We start from the raw sequence: 18498 nt of genomic DNA, 5'->3' as shown, positions 1-18498 counted from the left end.
GATCCCTGTCCAAATCAACAACAGCCTATTTCAGGCAGACACTGTAGCAGAGGAAGGGGGTCATGGGGAACATTTGGAGACCAGATGCTCAGCAGTTTGTCAGCACCATCTCCCCGACTTAACGCATCGTGGGGTCAGACTGTGTACTGTTGCGTGAACCAATATGTGTCAGTCACGACAACTGTGTACAAAAACATGTGCCCATACATAATAATGTCGATGTCAGTAATTCTGGTACTATACACAACAAATGCTGCTTGTCTTGTCCAGACTGACAGAAAATAAGCAGTATCTATCACTTCTGCTTGTAGACTTTATCCTAAGATGTTATTTCAATTGGAAATGGTGATTACTGTTATTATAAACCATGGTGAAAGGTTTCTTATAAATGTGAGAAGCCTCGAGTTGCATATACATTAGTTGCTCTTAGAACTAAAAACCTTTCCCTTTCATTTTTCCCTCCTCTTTTGAAATGGGGCCTTCTCTGTTTTCCCTTCCATTTGCACCTCAGTGAGGTTACAGGAGAGCTGGATTTCCCACAGTGAAAGGCGCGCTCTCAAACTGCTTTTTAATCATTTCCAGAGCATGTTGTGAGACAGCAAGTGCTGGCACTCTGGCCCAGGGCTCGGATCCCTTCCAGGCGCACACTGCAGGGCTCAGTGAGCCTGCTCGGTAATCTGTCACTGTAAGGGGACGGAGGAAATGGCTGTATTTAAGCGAGAGGATACAGTTTCATCCCACAATTACATCTCTCCTGTGTTTACAGATCTGTTCACAGAGGAAGAAAGGATGGTCTCACATGTGGTGCAGAATTTCAGCTTTTTATAGCCATCACTTTTTTTCCTCAAAGGATATATCAACTAAATGCTTTCTTTACCTACTTGAATTACAAGCTATGAAATGTAATCTAAATTGCAGTTGAAATATGCAATTTGCTTAGTGAGCTCAGTGAAATAAGAGTCTTGTCATGTATTTCTGAAAGAAATTGTTGCTTATTGGATCTAAATTGGAGTATGATGCTCGTACTCTTTGAACTTTGGGTCCGTTTTGTCAAATCTGTCTGACGATGTGCCTTTTAAATTACTGAGTTAGCTTCATGGTAGTTGGCCATGCTGACTTGTTTTTCTCTTTAACCCACATCTAATTCTTATTACAAGGATGTAATTATATTGTGTTTTCCTTCAGGACCTTTAACAAGCTGTTTACGGCGTGAGTAACAGACCGCAAACTTTTTCATTTCAGGAGTGGCAGAACTCCATTCAGAAGAATGCTGGCCTGGCCTTCATTGAGCTGATCAATGAGGGAAGGTAAAGTATAATTTCATTGCAATATATATACGTTTAAATCACACAGCAAACAGTAGTGTATTCCTCCCTCTGTTATCAGTATGTGTATTTTATTATTGTTTTCCCCCGGGCAGCCATAAAAAGGTTGTTGGACTAAGTGACACTGTAGATGAGTGTAAACCTCTTGCCCCTCTTCACTGCTCCGTTAGGGGTAAAGGTAAATAAGACTGTTGTGACTGGATGAAGTAAGAATATCAACATTAGAGTGCACCCAGCCTCTCGTACTGTCAGCCGCTGTCTCTTTTACTGTTTCTCTTTCTGACTCCTCCCTCTTCCTCTCTGGGTGTGGCCAGACTCAGAGTCTTCTGTAGAGCAGATCAGGGGCGGCTCAGCCTCCATGTCCATCTGCTGACCCATCTGGCCTTGCCTCCTCTTTGCCCAGGCTTTTGCCTCAGCCCAGCCAGGCCTCTCTGAGTCCCCTGCTGGCCCTGGAACAAAGAGCTCCAGTCAGCCAGGCCACACGGCGCTGTCCAGGGTGCTGCTGACAGACACATAATTTTCCGGTCTCACTCAAGTCCCTGTACACCTACTCGGCTTAACTAGACAGATCTAGGGGTAGCTAGGGGTCTGGTAAATCTGTTTGCTTTACAAGATGTGGCTGACACAGACATGGTATCTGCTGTATGTGCAACAACACAAGCAGCAAGTACATGTGTGTTGTTCCTCTGTTTCATAATGTGGCTGTTTGAATGCCATGTAACTATGAAAAACACCGAAAATGCCCTGGTTGGCTGGGTAGGAGGGGGATACTACATGTAGGTTATTCTGTCATCAGGTTAGACCTCCAGTTTGGGGGACATCAAGCTCTCACAAACATGAAGTGAAAGATAAGGAGACTTAAATAAAGATAAAGTCACATTTTGTTGCCTTTAATACTTGCTAAAGTATATGTCCAGATAAAATAAAAAGCCTAGTGGAAAATTTAGACCCGTTACTAGTTTCATAATTAATGTGTTTCATAAATTATTGCATTGGAAAATTTCTGTAGGAGGTTGTTGCTGAGGTGCACTCTCCATCCAATCATCAAAAATTGCGGATTTGACACCAAATCCTCACACAATAATTACATAGAGGTGCACAAAACAACACAAGAGCCTTAAAAATACAAAATGCGCTTTCAAGTTCAAGCACATTTAAAGTTACTAATGACAGGACAGGCATTACAAATGTTGCTGTTTATCAATGGGTCACTGAAAATGTTGCTGCTCCTGGTGGAGCTCAGGTCTGTTTTTGGGGAAGCACACCCTGCCTGCCCTATAACTCAGATTGATTCGGGTTTTTTTCTATGCATGAATTATAACACAAAAGTGTGGTTTATTTTTGTTTTTTTTGTTTTTTCCCGTCTCCAAATATCACTTGTCAGCTTGCTTTCTCATCTATTCTTGGTTTGGAAACAAAGCTTGGCGTTGTCAGCCTCTGTCTTTGAATGTCTTTAATGCGTGCTTGTCAACAGTTAAAGAGGCAAGAGCAGCTGATGAACGCAGCCTCGGGATTACTGCCTCTCCTTGGGACAGGAGGGAAAATTACAATCTGTATCAAGCACTGGAGAGGAACAAGGGCTGTTTTAATTAAAACAAAGCTGGCCTAATGGTGTGTAAAATGGCATGTAATTCACACTCACTATATCCAGGGTGTTTTCGGTTATTAAAGAAAGTGGAATTTAAATATGAATGTGGGTGGAGACCGCAGAGCCTTCAGAGGCAGCCATGTGAGACGTCGTCCAGACTTGTCAGCAGTACAGGCTCAGGGTTGATGTTTTGGTCAGTGGGACGGGATGCTCAGTCAATCAGGAGTACGGCAGACAGGCTTCAGTGCTCTAATGACACTCTATTCCCTCCTTAATGCTACAGAGGGATCTGTCACTGACCTGCAGCTCTGCAACATAACACAGACAAATGATGCTGTTTACTAGTCGGCTCCTTCAACAAGCAGAATGTTACACGATCCTGACAAGCTAGATTTGCTGTAACCCTGCTTTTTCTTCACGGGTGCTTTTTACGACAGATTTTTGCCAATAAACTGTCTGTATTTTCTTATGTGATAATGAAGAGTCTGCTGCATTTAACTGTCTCCCCAATATGTTAAAGGTTGCTCTGCCATGCCATGAAGGACCACATAGTTCGGGTTGCCAACGAGGCCGAATTCATCCTCAACCGACAGCGAGCAGAGGACGTCCACAAACACGCAGAGTTTGAGGTATAAACTACGCCATCCATTCCTGCATCTGAAATCAAAGGGTAAAGTTGGGCACAGAGTCACAGGACTCACGCAGTGAATAGCACTTTTCTAAATCACTGCTTCTCCAAATTTTAATTTTACCATCTGCTGTGAAAAAACGAATTTGTCAATCTTCTAATGAGCCCTAAACCAATCCTATTAGTATAAAACAGCCATTCAACTCTGTATGCTCAGTAATCATGTCCCTCTGTGTCTTCATGAGGATTAACTCCTTACTCCTTGCAATTCTTATAAAGGAATGTAATTACTGGTAGCAAACGGATATCCCAGCATTATTAATTTAGGATTTTGATATGAGCTTTTGCCAACCGACTCAGCTACTGACTGGATAGTCTGGATTCAGCCCACCTCCATCAAACCGCTCCTACGTCAGGCTTGAAAGGAAAAACTGGTTAAAGCAACGTGTAAACACTCATTGTTTTGCAGTAATGAGTATTATATTTTATATTGTAGTTTATATATTCTTCTAATAGTTTGAATGGTACAGAAAATTAAAAAGGTAAACTTTAAATTTTTCAGTATAAATTAAGATGAAAAATAACAGCAAATTAATGGTTTACATAGATTATTAGCAGAATATTAAGAAATCTTACTGTATTAAATGTGGTTGATTGGTCACAATAGAACAGCAGAATGTGTGTGTTTGTAATCATACAAAGCTGAAACGCACACACTTTCGCTACATCTGTTAACAGCTCATACATGTGAGGAGTGATGAGTTTCTTATCTGGGAAAAGCAGCCATCCTCAAACAGCTGCTTGATATACAGTTCTTGAGGATCCTTGACCCGCTAGATAAACTGGAAGAGACGGCTAGATATGCAATGTCAGGAGAAGGGGGAAGTGTACCTGGCCCCATCCGTTCTGTCTGCCAACTCCAGACAGCCTACACTTTTCATCTGGGTCTGACGCTACTTTATTACCCACTCTCCAAGATTGAAGATTCAGGAGTCGGATAAGACATTTTTACAATTAAGTTGGTGTCAGAGAGAAGCGTCATATGCTTTGAAGTGATAAATAATGTTTGATATTTGTCACGGCGTCACATGGTAATGCGAGGTGACGAACAGAGATTGAGTTATCCGCTTTATGAGGAATACGTGGACGTATAATATCTGACAGAATTCAAATTTAAAGCAGGAAATTCAATTAACTTCCAGCTTCTGTTAGCAAATTAGATTGTGAATATTAGCAAGAGTTCCCTCAGGGTGGCCTAGTGAGGCAATCTTGTTTTAGCAGCCGAGATCAGGTCGCATGTACCCCTCTACATACTTTTAGCCACCTGGAACACTTCTGTTGCACTGACTTCTGGAAATTGAACTAAAGCTAATATTGCATATTTATACATTATATGCCAGTTCATTTTTAGATAGTTACATTTTTATTTCATCCCTCTTACACCTGGGTTTTCCCACAGTATCCAATCTGATTTAATCATTGATATTTGTATTGGTTTATTGGTTGCATAGCTACATTTTACACAACCCCTTTACCACAGTCCACTAACACTTCTTGATATAATGGCAGTGTCGTTTCGTGAACCTTGACAGACCGTATTCTTTGTGGATCTATTAGAGTATTTGTCCTCCTCCTCTAATAGCACCATCCACAGCTACCTAGCAGGGAGCCTCATCGGTCCGCAGTCAGGGAATGGACTGCATTCATGTGCTTGCCATGATTTACTACACTCCTCCAAGGGAGTAGGAATATATCTATCAGGTGTCCACTAATATCTTCACGCACTCAAGTGTTGAATGAAGCCATAACATTCCTCAGCGTGACAAATGCTCCATTAGAGGGTATATATAATATTCTGACTTGATTCAAGTAAAGCATTTTTAAATGCTATTAGCATAACGTCAAACATCACTTCTGGCAGTGGGTACTATACCTAAAACCATTAATACACAATGAGGTTCACTGTCTTTCCTTTTTCCTTTCTTTTTTTTTAAATCTCAAATTAGTCCAACTGTGCCCAATACTCTGCTGACAGAAGAGAAGAAGAAAAGATGTGTGACCACCTGATCAGCGCCGCCAAACACAGAGACCACGTGACAGCCAACCAGTTAAAGCAGAAAATCGTCAACATCCTCACCAACAAGCACGGAGCCTGGGGGACACTGGCCCTGAGGTAAGACCTCACACTCCAACAAGTTCAGCTTCAGACCAACATGGGCCATGTTAAGTCTTTCACATGAACCTTAGCTGCTCAGCGCTAGGTCCAACCCACAGGACAAACATTACCTGTTTACAATACACTGCAGCCGAGGGATAGGACCACCAGTTAATGTCATTTTCCCAGGATCCGATAGGGTCAGCAATCGGGTCAGCAAACGCAATTACAGTGCCGAGTGGCTTAATCCCCCGGGGACAGCTGATTGGCCGGTCGTCCAACGTACCGGGTTGGAAGAAGAGGGGGTTGGGGTGTTTCTGCAGTGTTGTCCAGGCATTCATTGACCCTCTCCGTAACACAGCCCAGCACCTGGTGGTAGTTGAAGCCTTCCCCATGGGCCCTGTTAAAATAACCACCGGCTCTCCTGCTCTGCCCGCCCACCTCTCGCTTGCATCCACATGGTCCCACAGATCCAGAGCTGGGCGGAAGGATCAAGAGCTGGTTATATCAGACAAACAGAGGTGTGACAACATACTGTTTGTATTATCTGCTGAGCAAACGGCTGAGAATTTGACCGCTTGTCTTTTGTATCAGACGTATTCATACAGTTGTTACAAATGCAGAAATGGGAGGCTTCAGTGGCTCCATGCAGGTAAAACTGCAGTGGGGTTTAGTTTGAGACTCAGATCAGATAAAGACATGGACAGCCTTGAGAGTGTTCGCCCCAAACATTAGTCCATATACTTTCATTACTTTCAGGCTCTTGAGAGAACGTCTGCCACTTTCACACAATACACTGCTGATGTGCCAATATTTGGCCTCTTTGCTGCAACAGTAGCTTTAGATTTTCAAATTAAATTTCCAAAAATGCAATACAGATGTTCAACCATGTTTGCTTAAATTGGGTTTGTTTCATATCTTACACCATGTTTACCGTTGCTAAGAAAAATATTGTAGCAACTCTGGTAATTATTTTTTATAGCTGTATTTTATGTCTTTGACTTGCAGTAACGTTGAAAGAATTTCCACCCAAAACGGCAGATGTCCTAAGCAGTTACATTTGGCTTATTTTTCCATGGATTCATGGGGCATTGTGTGCTTTTATTGTGTCTGCTCACTTAATGATATACAATATGTATATTGGCATTATTTACTGTCATTTGTGTTGCCATTTTTTAATGGGCAATCCATTTCGGAGCTATAACTAAACCTGTACAAAAACTAGGTGTCGCATTGGACTGATAATTTGATCGTGTCTGAGAGGGTTGCAGTATCCAAGCACAGATTTTCCTAAAACTGACTGAACCTTAGCAAACCATGAAAATCTGTTGGAATGAATTCTGGGCTCTTGTTCAAATATTTATGGAGCCCCTCTCAGAGGCATAGCATTTGCATTGAAACAAAAGGTTATTGAGCGTGGGTGTATTGTAAATGATACTGCAAAACTTCCAACAAATTCAAATTTAATGGTAACCTGCTGGTGAAGAAAAATGATGCAATATGCTCACAAGCTCAAGGCAGTGTTGCAGTTCAGCAGCTTAGTCTTATTCAATGCTACATTAACTTTCCCATTTATGCTGCCCTTGTAAAATATAAAGCCCTCAAGCATTTTGAGATGGCTGTCTGTTGTGTGTGTGTGTGTGTGTGTGTGTGTGTGTGTGTGTGTGTGTGTGTGTGTGTGTGTGAGCCTTTAGTTGTTAATGTTTGTTTTCACCATCATGCACAGAAATTGCTTTACCTTTAAGTCTTAAGTTTTGCCTGGAGACATGCCAAAGGATATTTATCATTAGTGTGGAATGTATTATAAACAAAATTATTCTTAGGAAGCCAGTCGACAGAAACCATTGAGCCTTGTTTATACTTTTTCTTTTGCCATTGTGTGTTTGCAGCTGTGCTCATTAGATGATCTACCATTAGATTTTATTTTCTGAGCTCCAGACATCTGCAGGTTATCTGCATCTCTGAGAGCCACTTTATTTTGAGCTTTTGTTCTCGTTGTAGCAAACAGGGTGAGGAAATTGTGTTGCAACACATACGACAATGGCGTGCGACGAGGAAATAATCTGAAGCGAGGCTTGCAAACAGCTACTCTGCAGTCATGTGATGTGACTGAAGAATAAGCAGATCAGCCCCTGTGGTGGCCTATTGGATCATACTATATGCTTGCTTGATGATGAATGTGCCCCTGTATAGAGTCAGCATAGAAAAATCAATACTCCTCAAATTGAAACAGTATAGGGTTGTATTGATCCGCCGCGCTAAATCAAAATGAGGAGGCTTTGATACATCTCTGCCAGACAGCTCCCTGCTCAGTAATGACACACTATCAATTTTAGCTTTACACTGATAAATCAAGTTGAAAATTGGATGTCAGAGTTTTTTCCAGGGAGAGAGTGATTTTCCCTGCCCTCTGGTCCCCTCTGCTGTTGACCTCTGAACCCTGCCAGTGGATTATAAAGTTCAGGCTCGTCTAAAGTGAAAGTAGATGTCAAGGCGAGGCTGATGAATTCATTGAGGACGAACTCTCTATCATTCTGAAGTTCTATCACACGGCAAAGCACTGCTGAAGAGTAAATTAAGATGCAACTTTTTTTCAACAGAAATCTGCATCACATTGAACATCTTAGAATACATTATTAGAATAACACAGTGGCCAGTTGACATAGCAACTTTATGGTATTTTTTATGACGTTATTAAAATGCAAATTATTTTTTTGCAACACAGAAACACTTTACGTCCTACGCAGACACGCAGACACATACTTCTGACACTTTGCCACTTGAACTGCAGTAAATTCATGTTCCAGAATACAGTTTCAACACAACCAACCTGAAACAAATGTAAAAGGGGCCAAAGCATACAAACCCGTCTTTGTTTCCACGCAGGCGTCCGAGTTCAGAAGCATCCCTGACAGCTGACGGAGGAGCCTCTGCTGGCCTCCGCAGCAGACCTTAACCTTACCTGACTAGTCTATTGATTGTCAACATTTCTTCTGTATAATTACTTTTTTGTAGCAGACGAGAGAAAGGAAAATGGCGGCATATATTGATCCTGCTGCAAGGCAGTGAAACAGCCGTTTCCCTTGACTAACAGTGAGTTTCATCTCTTGCACGTGATGAATGGTAACAATCTGCCTGTGGATAATAACTTTGTGATGGAATGAACCTTTTTACTCACAATGTGCCCGGAGTATTTGGTCTTGCCTGAAAGGGTGATCAATTCTAATAGAAGTCCACTATCACAAAGGAGGGGGTGGGTGGTCGGAAGGGGAGGGGGGTGGGAGGGCATCTTTAGAGGGCTTTGCAGCATCAGAGGGTCCGATGTCTGATGACCCCTCTGGGGAAGAAAACAAAGGTCAAGGTCTCTTGGTTGAGCCTGACAATATAAACAACATTTGGCCTGGTAGTAGACCAGATATGGTATTCTATTGTTTTTGACACACAGAGCAGCAAAAGGTGTATTTTCTTTAGTGTCTGTGTAAATGCTAACAGTTTTGTGTATAATTGGAAGTAGGTCATCTTAGAAATAAAGTGAATGTACCTCTGACGGATCTTTTTTGCCATGGATTTCATGCAGAAGGTTTACATTGTGCCCTTTCTACCAGAGCCTTACCATACCCTCATCCATTTTCTCTATCTCGACGGGGGTTCAATAAAATGCTGCTCCATTTCAAACAGCCAGCAATGAGGAGGTGTTTTTATTAATTCTTTATTAATTAGATCTTATTTAAAACACGATACTTCTTTGTTCTTGCATGCTGATATTCTCTCCACTCCACATTTGTTCTTGACCTACACCGGGCTCTGCTCTCTTGGGGCACTCTTAACCTTGTACACTGCGCTAATTATCTCTGGAAAGAGGCCCACTCACAGAATCATCAATTTCATCGGGTGTTGAGATGGAGCTGGGCATTGCACTGACTTTGCCACATCTCCAGTGAAGGATGGGTTCCGCAAAGCTGGCGGTCCAGGGGAGTTCACCGCCGGTACACTGTGGCTCCTCATCCCTCGTCTGACCGCCTACGTCTGTCTTCATTAGACCACATGACCCGGAGTTAATCTTGCTGCTGCTGTGTTGTTTCCCTTTTGTCTTTGTCCAATACCCATTGTTCAGTGTCTCTCTGCTCTATCTCTCAATCTACAGAAGATGAGTCATATCCAATAACCAGACGCATTTTGATTTTAGCGCTGTGACCTTCGCTCTGCAACAGTCTTGAGCGTAGTGATGATAAGAAATGGCAACATTTTAGAGATTAAACTTTTGCGTACTGTTTGCAGCCCACTGTGAAAATCGAATCATCATGTTGGACATACAGTCACTAAACACTTGGCGTCTGACAAACACTGGATCAAACTGGATGTGTTTTTATAGAGGAAAGTGTGCATTTCTTTCTGACTTTATAGGTTACTTTGAAAGCAGTGGGCTCATCACCATATGGTTACCAGCCACCACTTTTGTTGCACAGTGTCTTTTGTTGTTGGTATTGTTTTCATCTAACAGCTGTATGGGGAAGAATGTGGCATAACAAAAACTAAAAAAAAGAATGGACTGGGGTTTAGCAGCGCAGTGGCGCAGTGGTTAGCACTGTTGTTCCACAGTGAAAAGGTTCTGGGTTCGATCACGGGCCCGGGGCCTTTCTGTGCGGAGTTCTCCCTGTGCCTGTGTGGGTTCTCTCCGGGTACTCCGGCTTCCTCCCACCATCCAAAAACATGCATGTCAGGTTCATTGGTCATTCTACAAATTGTCCTTAGGTGTGAATGAGAGCGTGAATGGTCTTTGTTTCTGTGTGATGGACCAGGGTGGACCCTGCATTCGACCAAAGTGAGCTGGGATAGGTTCCGGCCCCCCCGTGACCCTCTTCAGGCTAAAGCAGGTATCGGTAATGGATGGATGAACTGGGGATTTACAGAAAAAGTTTTTACATTTCTTCACTTTGGTTTTGAGTCTTGCGCTGGCTGTCTGATGGTTTTCATGACGCGTGATATGCCTCATCATTACAGAGACACATTTCTGGTTGTCATTTTAACTAACTATTAAACTGGGCCAATGAATTATTGTTACTTTTTTTAAATGAGAGGTTATTCCTGAAGTGAATATGTTGCCAGAAATTATTCAATAAATCTGTTAGTGCAGGTTCATACTAAATGGGTTACCAGTGAACCATGTCTTTTGTTTATTTTACTTTTTATTTTATTTTTTTAGCACTACGTTCAGATGCAGTGACACATGGACTTTTCAGGTCTCACAGTCCAAGTCTGTTGGGACAGCTGAAAAGAAAAGAAAAGACCTCTTGTCCTCAGGATTACACCCAAAACTGATGTGTGTTCAGTGTCCCAGTGTCTGCGTGACAGAAACCAGTCGCTGCTCTTTTGAATAGAATTGTCGCTCATTACTGGTATTTATTGTAATTACCCCCTTCTCATGTCACCAATGGAAGCCTTTTAAAAGGAGTATAATGGTATTATATTGAATCAGCGTGCCCCTGTCCTTCCTCCTGACTGCCTTGCACAGATCCCCTCTGAGCAGAAATAGAATAAAGAGGAAATCTTGAGAAACTCATTTGTGTGCAGTTCCAGCCTTGTATATGATTTCTGACCTATTCTGGTTTAACAGACTTGAAACATATATGGTGGATTCTTACATTTGATAGTAGATTGCTGTAGAAGATTCATTATCTGTTGTACATTGATAGAAAATTGTCTTTTATTCGGTGCTCACAAACAACATAAAAATATTTATCCATGAAAGACTAAAATTTCATTAAAATCAAAACATTGAAATCGATTAGACAAACTACATTAAAAGTAGTTTCAGTCTATTTGGTCTAAAATGGATATTCGATGTTTCTTTTATTTGAACAATTTTATGTTCACGGGGATTTTATCTCATTTGCAGATATGAAGTTACATGGAAAAGCCGTCGATTTGTCTTAAAAACTGGAGCTGATCTGTAATGTTTACTTTTTCTTCTATTCTCCAAATACCCAGACAAAATATGAGGAAACAAAGTAAGGTCTCTGCTTCCCCAATATAACTGCAGCACTACGAATATATATTACCCTCTAATCCAATGTCAGCTGCCAAAATCTCTCTCTACTCCAGAGTGATGTTATAGTTTCCTATAAAACCGTTATCAATTCTTTTCCCCATCTTATTTTGAAATATGCCTGACAGCTTTTCCTTTTCTTTCACAAACACAACACACTTCCCGTGTGATGGGGTGTTGGATCTGCCACCTCAAAAACCTCAGTAGTGGCTCCTTGAGGAAAGACGTGCTTTAAATACCCATCTGGAAGAGAAGAGAATAGACGATGGTCCTTTTACACATTTATCCGACTGCACTTAGCAAGTCTGAAAGCCTCCATAAATAATGGTGCTCCTGTTTCCTGTAGGTTATCAGTGGTGGAAAATTAGCTTTTAAAATGCAGTTTGAAAGCCATTTGGGTGATTGATGGGTGATGGGACTAATAAATTTTGCCAGTTTCTGGAGGGCCGGCTCACAGCAATTCTTTATGGTTGTCATGAAGCCAGACGCATTTGATGTGTAAAATGAGGAGGTCTCAAGCCAACTCTGCTTAATGAATGCTATTGGGTGGACAATTTGTGACAGACAATACAGGCAACTATCTTTCTATTATTGATTCTGAAGCAGGAATTGTGTTTTATCACTTCTTTTAGAAATGGATTACCTGAAGGGTTAAAAAATTAAGGGATCAGATGTGATTGTTAGTTTTTGCGGTACATTAAGTGGCAGAAATGTGTGCATGTGCTTTCCCAGTACAATTTAACTATAGGGTTTTGAGTCACACATGAAGTTTGGATAACAGTAATTCTGGGACAACATTCTTTGTACTCCTCATTTACCTCAATGCTTTTAAGACATAGATGTTCTCTGTGGTGGGTCGGAGCCATCTTGGAGATCCTTGGTAGAGATCCCTCTTTGAGATCTGCAGCTGGGAGCTCAGTATCACCCAGCTGTAGATTGTCATCAGGAGTACGATCCTTCCTGAGCAGTTTTTTGGACCACCCTCAGACAGGAGGTTCCCTCACCACGGCACTTTGGCACAATCTAAATCTGGTGAAGCACTGACCACATAGTCTAGAATACCCCAGGTCCTACTCACACAGCAGAATACCACATTCAAACTGAAACCATCTGCACGCGACCAAACAAGAGAACGGCACATCAAAATGTTGGCGTCAGAGTCATTAATCAGTGATTGTAACCGGAGGGTTTGATTTGTAGCAATTGCTGTTCAAGACAAATATAGAAATACTTGGCTTAGTACTTAATACTACCCCTGTACTCAAATGAGCAAACACAAGCAGACCTTACAAAACGTAGCAAGTGCAGTTAATACCATTATAAGGAAATCTTCAAAGTGGCGGAATTATCCCCCACCGGCATCTGCTGTCTATTTGCCCTTAGAATTAGAGGGACCTAATCTTCAACAGTAATCGCCCAGTTGCCTACAGTGGATTTACATTTTTACCACTGTGTAATCTTGCGTTTACAATATCATTTACGTGGGTGTCTCCTTTCTACCCACTGACATCTCTCTTTCCCTCCGTTAAGCTTTGAGGGAGATTGACACGGGACAAGCTCAAGGCGTTCAGTCTTACTTTGCATATAGCAGCTCATGATATCTCGTGCACGCCTGCACGCACACACACTCACACACATACACACACGCTCAATTTTGATTGATACTTAACTGAAACTGAGCTCTTGTTGCTGTCAGAGCCCGGCTAAGTCTCCTGAGCCTCTTGATTTCTGACACTGGTAGATATTATATTCATGGAGCATGGAGGCTGTATTTTATGATGTGATCCCTTGTAACACTTTAATCTGTTTAGACTGCTTCAATACTGTGGCAGGAAAGGGGGCAGAAACTATACAATGAAATCGACTGCTGCCTGCCAAGTTCTGACTGCATCCAGCACACACTGAAAAATCTCTCCTTGGATTTGCACACACAAGCAAATGTTTTATTTAGAGGTTTGGGTGGTTGTTTTGAGTGTTCTGCATTTTTATAATATGGAGGTAAAGACGACATTTTAGATCAAATTAAAAGAGCTGTTATATTACATCCACTTGTATGTTTATGTTATAAATAGAAATAAAACTGTCCATGTGAGTTACGCTGTGTGGGTATTGGAGTGTTCTCTGCTCTCCACACATACTAAAGTTGTTGAAGTGCAACGAAATGAAGCAGAATGATACGTTACTTCTTCACATTTTTGAGAAGTTAAATGAAATTAGCTGCATGCAGGCTGATGTAATCAGCCTCACTCACAGCTACACACCAATCGTCTTTAAACATGAATCATCTTTATTTTGTATGCGTTACTTCTCTCTGGTTTAGGTAAATTAAAGCAAGACCTTTTTTTTGTGTGTGTGCTGTATTTCCCTCCAAAAGAAACATAAAAGCTTTGACATTGCTCCAGCTAGTGCACAGTTGAAAAAAGCAGTACTTAGAAACCTAATGCTCCTCCTGCTGCTTAATGGTTTGCATTAGCTGCAAGCAATAAAATTATCCCAGGTCCTCACTAATGTTGGAATAATCATTTACAAAGATGGTTACCACATGCTGGAACTGTTTTCTTCTTTTTCTCTTTTTTTACGACCCTAATTCGCTGTTATTAATAATGAATAAAAATGCAATTTTCTATTGGGTTGCTCCAGGGCTCTGGGAATCATTTCAATGAATATTTCAGCACATTATTTTAATCATGGCTCCACATACGCAGGGAGGGGGCTTGTTTTATAGGCTCATGCCTCAACCGCCCCAAGACCCCGATCATTAAACCCCACGCTGGGTTCCTACCTTTGATTTACAAGACTTGTTAAAAAACATTGTAAAGAAGGAGGCAAGCTGTGCCATTTATACTTGTAATTTGATGCTGTATTTGTTAATGGGAGTACCTGTGATTTATGTGTGCTGCGGCTGCTGCTGCTCCCCGCTGTTCTGGTGCTATAGGCTTTAGCAGAGCTACCATTACTGGGCCTCAGACGATCACTGAGGAGTGTTTGTTATATCTAACCTGACTATCCTCTTGTCTTTGTCGTAGTCAGCTCCACGACTTCTGGCGTCTCGATTTCTGGGAAGATGATCTGCGGCGGAGGCGGAGATTTGTCAGAAATCCCTTTGGCTCCACCCACTTAGATGTCACATGCAAGTCCCTGCAGGAGTACGGTGAGTTTATCATTTCCTTGTGGAATTGGTGTATTTTTAGTTAAACCCATCAGAAGTAGGGCACTGAATTTTCATAGACATCAATACCCCATATTAAATGCAGAATTTCGGTGTTTCCCCGGTTTGTCCACATAGTTTAGCATACTGCTTAGCATTCATTTTATAGGTAACATTATTTATGAGTCCTGCGAATTGAACATGACACATCCATTTTATTGCACTTTTTATTTCCATCACAACATTTACTCAAGAACAAATTGGCTCTCTCCCTTTATTGTTTTCTTCTCCATGTCTGAAACTTTTCTTACTGACCCGGGCAGACCAGCGGTGGTGCCCACCACCTTGTGTCAATTTTGCCTTCCATCATGTAACACATGACTTTTAACATAAAGCTGCTCAGTGCTATTAAGATCCCACCTCTCTCCCGCCTGTCATCGAACAGCAGGGCAAAATGTTTGAAGGCACAAGTTTGAATGTACTGATTCTGAAATTAATGGAGTAAGCACCTTTTTGACTTTATAGAAAATAGAAAGCAGGTGATGCATTGTGGTCAGGGTAGCCTTTTTTTTTTCATAGTGGCAGTGGACACAATCATGACAGTGTTCCCTGACCTCATTGTGTCTCCGTGTTGAGCTACTGAAGTAGACCACTGGCTGGGTTCAAAATGTCATCTGGCCACTTTCAGCTCTTGCTCTGGCGTGGCTGCCGTACAGTACGTACATCATGGCAGCTCTGTAGATAAACACATGCCAGCTGCTGCCTCGGCAGCAGGTGGTCCTCATACAAGTCACGCAAGCAATAATTTCACCTTCTGCTTCAGCTTTTTTGATGGTTCCATATTTTTATCCACAAGCTCACAAGCTTGATTTCATTGTAGGCAGGACTCAAGTCAACAAATGTTACTTTTGCAGCTTTAACCTGCTTAGATGCTTTTAAGAACTTAAAGAGAAATTGCATTGCATTGCATCACCATTGCCCACCAGTAAATAAATTCCATTAAACCTGTAAAACACATCAAAACATCAACAGAAAGCTGCCCTCCCACTCCTGCAGCATTCTACGCCTCGCTGTTGATCCATGTTTTCAGGATGTTCCAAACAGTCCTCATCTCAATAATAACTAATGATATGCTTGGGCTTCAGCTGACGTGTTTTTGGTCCCTATTGTAATGTGATTTTGACATGTATTCATTATTTTGTTCTTATAGGAGTTGCTTATTTAATTTTATAAGACTAAGAAATATACCAAATTAAAGATCAATTCACTTCAGTCAATTTCAATAAAAGAAAACTTTCGATTTATATTTCAGCAGTAGAGCAACATAGAGGGTATGTTGGGAACATATTATGACTAATCCTTCTCATTTACCCTGCAGCCCCATAGACTATACGTTTTTAATTAATTAAAGAAAACTGCCTATGAAATGCCTCTAAAAAGATTATTTTGATAGTATAAAAACATAAAACACTCAAACTACATATGTACCTGTATATTTAATAATGTGGAAGAGAAGAATGTACCACTAAGACCAACAAAGTCTATTTCTTCCATTTTCCTTTGCTCCATCTATTAGGGTTGTCCATTAGCATTATCCATTAGCATTGACCATTAGCATCGCTCATTGGCGCCTTTACCCACTGTGCTGTTGCTCAAGTTGATAAATGTATGTATTATCTTGTTTTGTGACTTATCTGACAGACATCCACAAAAATACTTGACATATCATTTAGTGCATCAGTTCACCAGAATATGTTTTTGAGCAATCAGTTTTGTTTCTGCTGTTTGACATTAGAGCCCCACTGTAGTTGACTTGAAGTCCTGCTGGCATGTGGTGCTTTTAATGAGCAGAATAATGAATAAACTTGTGAAAGGGATCGCCTGCAGTCGGATGGCCCTCGTGCGCCCCACGAGAGGTGAGCTGCACTTTCAGGTTTTTTCCAGCAGGCTTTGATGTGTTCGTACGCGGAGGCCAGGTTTCGTCATGAGCTAAGATGAGAAAGATATTTTTATTCTTTGTTGGAGCTTCAGTAGTTTTTGTTGGCGGGGACAGTTGGCAGCTTTTGTTTTTATGCCTTATGACACTTTGTGTTTTTTAAAGAATAATCTCTTTTAATTAACATTGTATTAAAGATAGGACCTGGTGCAGAGGTTCAGAGGTTGGCTATCCATTTGTCATAACATCCAGACTTTGTTTCTGGGATTTGACAGGGACACTATAGAACTTTTTTAGTAGGTTACTGGCTGCATAGGGAACCACAGTGGAAAAACAAAAAGAGGCTTGTTTGAGGTGGCCCTTAGGACTCATTATGAACGCTTTAAAATCTGGGACTATCGGAAAAACCAGCAGGTTGTCCAAACCGAATACACAGTTTGAAGTTTGACAACAGGATATGACAATGTACACTGAGGCAGCATCGTGACTTTGAAGAGGGCAGACTTACAGCGTTGTGTTCAGAGCAAACGTCAGTCTTTCAAACTCACTTGGGTTCAAATGAAAATGTACTGGAGGGATGTTCATGAACATTTCAGTGAGTGGCTTGCGTCGTTTTTGACAACACCTTTTTGAGTCTTCTGTGTTTTCTCTTTCATATTGAGAGACAAAAAGGTGTTTTTGTTTTATTGCCATTTTAGAAGTTGAATTAATTTATTCATTTGTTATTTGGATTTCCAACTTAACCACTCGTGTTGTTTTTTTGAAAGCTAATATTGATATTTTTAGATTAAGGTTGCCAATGGGAAATTTTCACCTCTTTGCACCAAAAGTTTCAGTAAAAAAGTTCTCTGCTTTTCTCAAAATATCTGAGTAATACTCAAATTAACATTTTTTTTTTCCTCAAATTCAATACACAAATATTGAAGATAAACCTTTTTTTTTTACTTTTTTTTTTTTTTTAAATCAAGCCACACAGGTGCATCGGTGTAACCTTTGTAATCACTTTTGTACAATGAGTGTGACCGTGTGTGCGTGTACAGTCACGGACTTGTGTGATGGGAGGTTAAACTCTGCCTTTAAACTCTGCCTCGTTGTCTATTAGCACCATTGACAGCTTAGCCAGCACATTCTGCCTCTGCCCTCCGCCTGTAATAACCTGCCCTGTTATAGCCAGCCTCCGCCCAGTATCAGAGTATATTGTTAGGTGATTGGAATTGGGCAAGCATGAAATGGAAGTCACGTTAATATTGATCCAAATGTTTAACGGGGTGTTTTACCTCCGGGTGTCCTTGCTGTCTCATTTCAGGTGAACAGCTTCTCTCTGAGCTGATTCCCTCAGGCGGAGATCTTTATAGCTCTTTACTGCAGCAGAGGCGGCCTCGTGATGCCATATTAACCTTCTCCAGCTACATAATCAAGCATATTAAACTGACAAATGACATCACAGTATTAGCTAACATGCAAATCCTGACGTTTGATTGCAGACTTTCATGAAACACATGCTACTGCCTGACGTTCAGGTCCAGATGTGGGGATTATCAGACGTGGTTCTTACTGTTTTGATGGAGAGAAGATGAGATTGTTTGTAACCTCTGGCAGCACAGTAGACACGCACTGCACATCTCAGGATATTGGATAAAGATCGCCACAAGAGGAAGCGTCTGCGCTGTAT

The 18498-nt window shown here is 41.3% G+C and overlaps 1 protein-coding gene across 1 annotated transcript in view; it reads left to right on the top strand.

Annotated features, from left to right (window-relative positions):
- nbeab (neurobeachin b) overlaps window positions 1-18498 on the top strand; it is a 185019-nt gene that overhangs the window by 98928 nt on the left and 67593 nt on the right. Inside the window, exons 35-38 of the mRNA XM_069161250.1 lie at window positions 1243-1307; window positions 3434-3542; window positions 5548-5714; window positions 14769-14893. Of these exons, the coding sequence (XP_069017351.1) occupies window positions 1243-1307; window positions 3434-3542; window positions 5548-5714; window positions 14769-14893 (466 nt within the window). The remainder of the gene's footprint in view (window positions 1-1242; window positions 1308-3433; window positions 3543-5547; window positions 5715-14768; window positions 14894-18498) is intronic.

This window comes from Embiotoca jacksoni, unplaced genomic scaffold (assembly GCF_022577435.1).
Source record: "Embiotoca jacksoni isolate LCO1_2020_lvr unplaced genomic scaffold, fEmbJac1.0.p SCAF_28, whole genome shotgun sequence".
Classification (NCBI taxonomy): Eukaryota; Metazoa; Chordata; class Actinopteri; family Embiotocidae; genus Embiotoca; species Embiotoca jacksoni.
Note: the sequence above shows the minus strand (reverse complement) of the source record. Positions and strands in the feature narration are given on the sequence as shown.